This window comes from Chrysochloris asiatica, unplaced genomic scaffold (genome assembly GCF_000296735.1).
Source record: "Chrysochloris asiatica unplaced genomic scaffold, ChrAsi1.0 scaffold00166, whole genome shotgun sequence".
Taxonomy (NCBI): Eukaryota; Metazoa; Chordata; class Mammalia; order Afrosoricida; family Chrysochloridae; genus Chrysochloris; species Chrysochloris asiatica.
Window position 1 is genome coordinate 1,345,815 of NW_006408684.1, and position 9,459 is coordinate 1,355,273.

The following is a 9,459-nucleotide window of genomic DNA, read 5'->3' on the forward strand; positions in this document are numbered from 1 at the left end:
TCTTTTAAAGATATATAATTATCATTCTTTTCAATCTTTTTCAGTTCTGGTATCTTTTTTTCCTCAGAAACATCTTCTGTCTCTGCATTTCGGTCATTTGTTTGAGCTGTTCTTTCTTGTCTTTTTGTGTGAGCTAGGATTGCCAGTTGTATCTTGGGCATTGTGAGGTTGTCTTATTTGTAAAAACAAACAATGCATTTGTTGGACCTAGAGGGGATAGATCTCTGGTGAGCTCCTAAAATTCAAGGAGCTCGTGAAGTGGTTATGGAAGGGATGTGACAGCAAAGTTTCTGGCCCTAGATGGAGTTCCTATTGACCTAGGTGTTACCTGTCTTCAGGGCACTCAATCTGGAAGTAGTTTGTGGGGGCTTTTGATGGAGCTGGTTTCCAGTGTCTGTTAGGACTATAGGGAAGTTGTGGGCAGGTTGATTGATTAAATGCTGATCTGGTGGCTCTGTGGATTTTCCATGTCTGGAGACAAGCCCACCTGAATCCAGACACCAAATTATCATACCAAAGAGGTGCAGCCGGTCCCTCCCTCACATTGGTGTGGTTCCCAACCATGTAACTCTGAAAGGGTACCATCTGGCTATGCTTCTGGTCACCAAGGGAGTGTAGAGGAAAAAGAAGAAATCACACTCTTCTATCTCTTGTGCCTGCCAGGCCTCCCTCCGCTATCAGAACTGCTCATGAGATGATCAAACCATGTCTGACCAGCTGTTCACAAGTCAATCTCCCTCTCTTGCCAACTCTGCTTGGCCTCTCCTCCCAGCAAGCACTCCATCCATCTCTCTAATGTTTCTTCTGAAAGTCAGGGTACCAAAATTTTCATCTGCGTGTTTTGTCTCACGTTATCTTTGTTTTAGACAATGTATAGTGGGTCTGCCCAGTCCACCATCTTGTTGGAAGTCTCTCTCTTAGGTAATTTTTGACTACTACCAGAACACTGTTATTTGCTTGCTGAGCAGGGCAGACTCATTAATGATTGGAGAGTGAAAAAAATGAATGTTGAAAAAGTGAAAGTCTGAGAATATAGGCCATTATTTTGAAGAGTTTGATTGTAAAAGGGAGGTGAGAGAATAGAATGAAGATTCTGTTTGGAATCATTCTGTTTGGATATTTTCTGGGAGATCTACTTGCATCTACCTCAGCATCTAAGAATTAGCATCATCAGACCTCCAGCATTGCTTACATTTTCAGTTTTGGCTTGTCTGGAATTTTAAAGGTTAAATATGATCTTGCCTCTTGTTTTCATTATTTTTCTCTACTGCATTCATTATTTCTCTCTCCTATATTGTTTATAGACTCCTGGTGTGTGCTGTAAGATCAGCACTGGACTTCGAACCACAACATCAGCAGTTCAAACCCACCAGCTATTCCTTTGACCCCATCCTTATACAGGGTCTTTGTGAGCTGGGAATGACTCGAAGGCACATAACAACAACATGTTGTTTACACACTTTCTCTTTTCCCACTTCCCATCTATATCTCTGTACAGGGTCGCTATGAGTTGGACTCCACAGCACATCATCACCACCACCATATATAACTTACATTTGATGAATTTGCTTCTGTCATGAGAAAATAGAAGTCTTTGAAAGATAGGTTTTTTTTTTTCATTTTTTTTCTTTTCTTCTACCATGATAAGAAGGCTGTAAAAAAAGTTTGTGGGAAGATCCCATGATCTTCTAATTCCAGTTTTTCCATGAATTTTTTGAAGCCCCCTCAAATTTCCATACCTACCTGCAGCTGAGCTCAAGTAATCTGTCTTCTGATAGCTTTTCTCCACCCATACCCATCTCCCTTTCCTTTTTACTATGTTATTGTTAAGCTAGGATCCTAAAGTCAGTTCCACTCATAGTAACCCTGTATAGGGTTTCTGAGGTTATAAACTTTGTGGAAGCAGAAAGCCTCATCTTCTTCTCACAGAATGGCTGGTGGGTGTAAACCGCTAACCTTGCGCTTCGCAGTCCAGTGCTTATCCCACAGAACCACCACATTCCTCCTTTCACTATGAATATAGTCTATTTAAGGTGAGCCCCTCACTTTGAGCACGTGCTTCAGCAGCTCTTTTGTGTACCAGTATTTCTCTGTACTGGATTATTCATATAACCAACTGAAAGCTTGCTCATTGTAAAAAAGCACCTTCATAACTAAACGTTTCATTTGTTCCCCCTTTATAATGACATTCTTGGAAGAATTGTCTTCTCTTTTTGTCTCCAATTCTCGGCCTCTTTTTATCCACTTCAATTACAGTTTTGCCTCTGCTACTCCAGAAAAAAAACAAGTAAACATAAATCTAAACAAAGAAAGAAAAAAAGAAAGTAAAAAGAAAAAACTCTTATCAAGGTCACCCAATGATCTGCATGTTACTAAATCCAGTTGTTACTCTTCATTCCTCAACTTGCTTGGCCTGTCAGTGCCTCTGACACTGTTGATCATTCGCCCCTCCAAGATCAACTTTCTTCACTGTTGATCTCTGTTTGCCTCCTATCTTGTTAGCTGCTGGTGCTCAGCCAGCTTTTGCTGATTCCTTCTCATCAAGTTGACCTCTAAAAATATTAGAGAGCCCAGGACTCTATTCTCAGACTTCTCTTTTCTGGCTATACTTAACTCTCTAGTTCTTGTATTTTTTTTTTTTTTTAATCTCTTAATTTTTTATCATAACTATGAAGTCCTGGTGTGGTGCTGTCTGTAGGATAAGTACTGAACTGCTAGCCAAAAGATTGGTGGTTCAAACCCGTTCTTGGAAACCCTATACAGAGTTGCTGAGTCGGAACCGACTTAATGACACTTAATACACACAGAGCTATGACTTTTAAATACAACCTATCTGCTGCTGATTCCAAATTTTTATTTATTTTTAAAATTTTAACTTTTCTAGATTGGCCCTTTTGGTGGAACTGTGCAGATTTCTTATCCAACTGTTTATCCAACCCCTCCACATGAGTGGATAATACGTATTTTAAATTTAGCAATGTAAAACTATACCTCTTGTGTATTCTCTTAATCTTTCCCAACTCAGTAAGCCACAACTCCATCTTTCTACTTTCTAAGCCTAAGAATTGTATTTATTCTTGTAAATGTTTCTAAGTGTGCTTTCAAAACACCCAGAACTTGATCACTTGTTAATACCACATCTCTAGATTATTATAGCAACCACTTGCCTCTTGCCTCTTTGCTTCTGTCTTTGGTCTTTTTAATTGCTTTTCCACATAGCAACTAGAGTAAACCTTTTGGAATATGTCAGATCATATCACAACTCTGTTCAAAATTCTTTAATAGATTCCCTTCTCATTCTGGGTAAAACCAACACTTCACCATATGTATTAACCAACATTTTCTCCAAAGTCATGTGGTACCTGAGAATCCTTTTTACTCCAACTTCACTGTTACTTCTTTTGCTCCTCTTTGTTTGAACCTACTAGCTCAGATGATTGTCACTGTTCTCTCTGCCTGAAGTACTTTCCCCCAGACATTTGCATGCTTTACGCTCCTTTCTCCCTCAACTCTTTCTTAAATGTCACATTAATTGCAAGACCTTCACTCTCGCCTCACTGGCATTCTGTATTCCCTTAACTGTGCTGTAATCATTCTCTGACATGCTGTGTAGTATTTTTTGGTTGTCTGCTTCTTTCACTGGCATGTAAATGCCAAGAGGACAGGAACAGTTCACTGTTATATCCCCAATTCTTAGAAATAGCCAAAAGCCAATTGCCTCAAGTTTATTCTAACTTTTGGCAACCCCAAGAGTTTTCATAGTGGAACTACACTTTGTAGGGTTTCTAATGGCTGTGGTCTTTCAGAAGTAGATCGCCAGACCTTTCTTCTGAGGCTCCTCTGGGTTGATGTTGATTTGAACCTGCCAACCTTTTGCTTAGGAGCTGGACACTTAGCTGTTATTTCACCCAATTCTAGTATACTATCTAGTGTACAGTAAACCTATCATAAGTAAATCACTGAATGAATGGATTCCAGTCAGCCTCAACCAGCCTGCCATAAATATTAACTGCCTTGGTCATTAGCTTGATAATTCACTTTATTTCTGCTCAGTCTTCTTTCCATTGCTTTTCTTCTAGCCCTTCTCAGACTTTCATTCCGTTGTAAACTATTTTTCCCTCTTATCGTCATAGCTTCATAAAAGATTACTTCCATTTGCATTTCTTTAAAAAAGTCATTTATTTTTTTGATCTATCTCCCATACACCAATGGATTTGGAAGGTAGTGGTGGCGGTAACATTCTTTTGTCTCCCCGTTTCACACACAGCTGTAGGCTTCCATATGGTTCACACTCTTCCCTCCACTCTAAGTTTGTCACCTTCTAGATAGCTTTATTGTACGTGGTATGATTACCACCTAGGTCCATAGTCCATTCTTCTAGTCACATGACTATGAACTCTTCTTCAGAAATCCACACTTCGGATGCTCCCTCAACTTTATCATCACTGAAACTGGTTCATTTTAGCATAATTTAAAAAAAAATTTAATTCACAACCCACTAGGTCTCTAACACACTTTGTCTTTGACTGTAATGACATCGCCTGTTCCCTGACCCATATGTTTTGACAGCTCATCTATCATCCCTCAGATATTTATCTGACAGAATTAAGTGGCATTTAAGTTAACCTCAAGGTCAGCAGTTTGAAACTACCAGCCATTCTGTAGGAGAAAGATGAGGCTTTCTGCTCCCATGAAGATTTACAGCCCTGGAAACCCTATACAGGGCCATTATGAGTTTAAACCGACTTCACGGCAAATAACCACCACCACCACCACCAATTTTAACTAAATATTAAAAAGCAAGCCTCTTGGTTAAGTGCTATTTATTTTGACACATAGTATATTTATTGAATGTCTTTCCCAATCCTCCCTGTTGATTTGTGATGCCTGTTGCATGTTGAATTTTGATATAATAGAATCTGCTTTCATTGATCTGTCAAATTTTGGTGCCAGGCTGACTCTGTAAATTGTACTGAAGCTTTAAGCTATATTTTAACCTTTTGTTGACCTTATTTTTCAGAATTGCTCCTGACAGTCTTGTTCTTTGCACTTTCAGATGATTAAAAAAGACCAAAAAAATTGGTCAAGTTTTGACAAATCTCCATTGGGGAGTTTTTTTCCGTAGCAGTATTAAAGTGGGATAATTGACTAGTTTACATAAATTAAGATTTTTTTTTAAAATCAAAACTTCATATTAGCAAATGTTTGAAATTTTTACTTGTTGACAGTTTAAATATAAATGTCTTTTCCTATAAATACCAAAGATGTACACTTCTATCACTTTATTTTCTTTCAGCTACTCTATTACTTAAAAAAAAATTGGTATGCAAAAAATAAAAATGACCTGTTAAACTTCTTTTATTTCAGATATGTTTCCTTCTTTTTGCCGTTCTCTATGTTGTTTCCTATTTCATCATCACAAGATACAAGAGAAAATCAGGTAAGTAGAAACACTTTAATTACAACTTTTATTATAATGCCAAATAGTCTAGGACATTGTACCTGGACTATTATCGATAGACTTTAATGTGGTAGCATATTAAATATGCTAGTGACTAAAATAAGCAGTTGCCTGGTACTGAGACTAAAAATAGCTTCTAGGGAATTTCACTACTCTTAGGGTAATCCTCTTAGACCAGAGTCCTTGTGTATCATAATTCTTATGTCCAGTGAAGAATGGTCTTGGTTATTTAGTATCTGGGAAATTCCTGAGTTTATGAGGATGTTTGAGTCTTTGTGATTAAACATTCTATTTACCTTTCTCTTCCCCAAGATCACTTCCTTGACTTTTATTTCTTGAAAGCTATGTAGAATTTAGTCTGCACAATGCCATTTAGTATCCAACTATATTATATTGTGTTACCCTTATATGGTTTTGTCTGTATTTCTTCATAGCCAGAGCAACCACTAAGTCTTTATTATTTTTTTAAAAAATGAATTCACAGATTTCTTTAGGGTTTTATAAGCAATTGCCTGACTTCTTTCTGTTAAATCTCAGCTACTGATACTTAGAATCTTGTACCCATAGTACTGGGTCAGTAGTAGATACCATATTAATACTTAAGAATTCTGTGTATTAAGCATTCTTTGATACTGTGTTATTATAATAAAATTGTCAGATTGTTGAAAAGAGTGAGGAAAACCTACAGCTCTTAGGCAATATTTTAGCTATTTTAAAAGATGTTTAGGCGTCAGGGTTCTTTGATAATGGGCTCAGAAGCTTGGTCATTTCTTCCTTCATTACAGGGAGGGAGCGTTTGTTAAAACTTCTCTCATTTTAATATGATCTTTTCCCTCCTCTGAGGAGTCTAAAATTATTAAATGAAATTTTTATTATTCTAGAATAGCATATATTCTAATGCTAAATTTTACAATAAAGCTGGTAGATCTTCCAAGTATTCAGAAAAAAAAAAGAATTAGTGTTACTGGAGAAAATTTAATGAAAAGATGAGACTTCCGTTGAATCTAGAAGAATGACAAGATTAAATAGGAGAGGGATAGGGGGCGGGTAAAGAAGATGCTCTAGTAGCATAGAGGTTACGAGTCAGGCTGCTAACCTCATGGTCAGCAGTTCAAAACTACCAGCAGTTCCGCAGGAGAAAGATAAGGCTTTCTGCTCCCATAAAGATTTACAGCTTCAGAAACCCTATGCAGGGTCACTATGAGTCGGACCTGACTCCACGGCCCATAGCCATCACCAACCAAAGAAGCAGACCATTTCACACATAGTGTAGTTTGACAAAAGAAATATAGGTAGGGATGAATTTGTTGGCAGGAATACTATAAGGAAACCATAGTGTTTCTGTTGTAAAAGAAGTATGAAGCATGATTGAATTATGGAAGGTATGCTAGACTGAGATATTTGAATTTGTTTTAATATATAATGATTTGTAATTTGTACCCTGACTGTGTGACTCCTATGAAATACTCCTTGGATTAGTGAATGTCTTAGAATCTTGGAAAGTCTGGTGTGGCACTGTATGATGAGCACTGGACCGCTAACCACAAAGTCAGCAATTCAAATCTACCAGACACTCCTCAGAAACTCTACATAGGATCGCTATGAGTCAGATCTGACTCCACAGCACTTAACAATAACAACAGATCTTAGACATTATTTTAGCTGTTTTGAAAGGTGTTTGGGCATCAGATTTCATAGCTAATGAATTCTGAAGCTTGGTCATTTCCTCCCTCATTACAGAGAGAGCCTTATGCTAACACTTTGGGTTTCTAAGAGAGCTCTGGTGGCACAGCGGTTAAAACACTTGACTGATAACCAGAAGGTTTGCTGTTGAAACCCCCTAACTGCTCAGGAGAGAGATCTGGCAGTCTGCTTCTGTAAAGACTTACAACATTGTAAGCCCTAAGGGGAGTTCTGTTCTGCCCTGTAGGGCTGATAAGCATTGACTCAAGGACAGTCCGTTTGGTGGGGTTAGGTTTCTAAAGCTGGTGTGTGTGAAAGAGATAGACAGCCAGACAACCAGACACACACACAGATACACAGAGAGAGTGAGAAGATATATGTATATCTGTGTGTGTGTGTGTGAGAGAGAGAGAGAGATGCGGGAGGAGAGAGACAAATGATGAATCAATGGATATAAATGCATTGTTTAGGGGAAATTAAGAGATGAAGAGATGGTTTTTAGAGTAATCCAGGGGTTAGTGATGAGAGGACCCTGAACCCAGTTGATAAAGTATTAAAAATAGAATTGAGTTGGATAATGGGAATATTAAAACATTTGTCAAGATTTGGCAGTTGATTTGATGTAGGCAACAACTGTATAATAAGCACTAATTATGATTGCTTCCGTGTGGTTTTTTTGGTTGTGAAAATATTTTGGGCAGCATAATTAAGAATTGAGAATGGACCAATATGACGCTTAGTAGTTGAGCTCTCAGAAAACTAGGATAAAGGGAGAATTTGAGAGTCTTAAGGATAGAGCCTTTGTGGACGACTCCAGTAAGGAGACGAAAGGGCCAGGAGTGTTTTGCAGTATTCTTGTAAATGGGTCAGAGTTTCTTTTGGCTGATAAAGTTATGTGGGAGGACAAAAGATGGCTAGCAGACAGGAAAAGAGGGAGAGGAGAAGAGCATGTGATTGCCACTTGCCACTTAAAAAAGATGAGGAAACTGTCCAAACTATAGCTTCATTAATTCAAATGTTAATTATAAATTTTTGAAAAATGATAATCAGGATATAAAAACTTAGGGTTGTCTAAGAGAATCCTCATTATTGCCATTACTAATGATAGCCTCTAGTTATAGAAAGTTAGATGAGTTTAAGATTCTGAATTTCAATTTTATAAAAAGCTTTTTTTGGTTGATGATTTTATCAATCAGAAAACTCTGTTAGCAATTTTACTTACATTATATAACAGTAACAGAATAGTGAACCTAATTTTATTTAATGAACTAATTTTATTTTCTTGAGGACTAAACATTTGGAACATTTTAATGTATATGTAGTAGTTTTGTTAAGATTGTTTTTTTAATCAAAACATTCCATTTTTGAGCCATGCACTATACTATCTCATTAAATAAGATTTACATTTGAATCTGTGTTGAAGTAAACCCAATGCTTTTTGTACCTATTTTTGTAAAGTAATTGTCCTGTAAGTTTGTATTTTTAATTTTTTATTATATTACTGAATAAACTAATGTCACTTTCTGTAATGGCTTAAATATTTTTTCAGATGAACAAGAAGATGAAGATGCCATAGTCAACAGGATTTCGTATGTATTTTAAAGTTCAGTTATTGAGTTTCTATTCTAAAGTTATAAATTCTTAAAATTTAATTCTATCTTTGGGGCACAACTACAGAACAAACTTCTAAAGTATTGCAACACTTTTATCAATGAGGTCTTCTGGGATGGTGGAAATGTTTGGAAACTAGCACTTGATTGCTAACAGCAAGGTTGTGGTTGAAACCCACCAGCTGCTCTTGGGTCGCTATGAGTTGGAGCTTAACTTGAGGGCACTTAACAACAACAACAACAGTAACATTATTAATCCTATTGTTGGAAAGAATATATAAACAAAACTTATGAAAGTAGTGAATTGTGTATCGCTTATTAAAATTTGCTTATGACTTAAGAAGATGACATATTTTGTCTCAGAATATTTAATGAGGACTTGGCTTAAGTTTGGGAAACTTGCTGGGTCATAGAAAGAAACTCTTAGCTATTTGAACCTTTTGTTAAAACAGGGAACAGACGTCTGATCTGACTAATTGAACACTTATCCATTGTGAGCAGCGAAGTGTCCTTTTAAGTTTCTTATAGCTCTTTATGAAGATCAAAGAGAACAGCCTTTGGTATGGATTACATCTCAAAGAAAACAAAAATCCTCACCACTGGACCAATGAACAACATCCTTATCAATGGAGAAAAGACTGAAGTTGTCAAGGACTTCATTCTTCTTAGATCAACTATCAACATTCATGGAAGCAGCAGTCAAGA

The 9,459-nt window shown here is 37.0% G+C and overlaps 1 protein-coding gene across 1 annotated transcript in view; it reads left to right on the forward strand.

Annotated features, from left to right (window-relative positions):
• Nucleotides 1-9,459, forward strand: part of LMBR1 (limb development membrane protein 1) — a 195,809-nt gene that overhangs the window by 47,403 nt on the left and 138,947 nt on the right. The window contains exons 2-3 of the mRNA XM_006871291.1: nucleotides 5,368-5,440; nucleotides 8,694-8,733. Coding sequence (XP_006871353.1) covers nucleotides 5,368-5,440; nucleotides 8,694-8,733 — 113 coding nt within the window. The remainder of the gene's footprint in view (nucleotides 1-5,367; nucleotides 5,441-8,693; nucleotides 8,734-9,459) is intronic.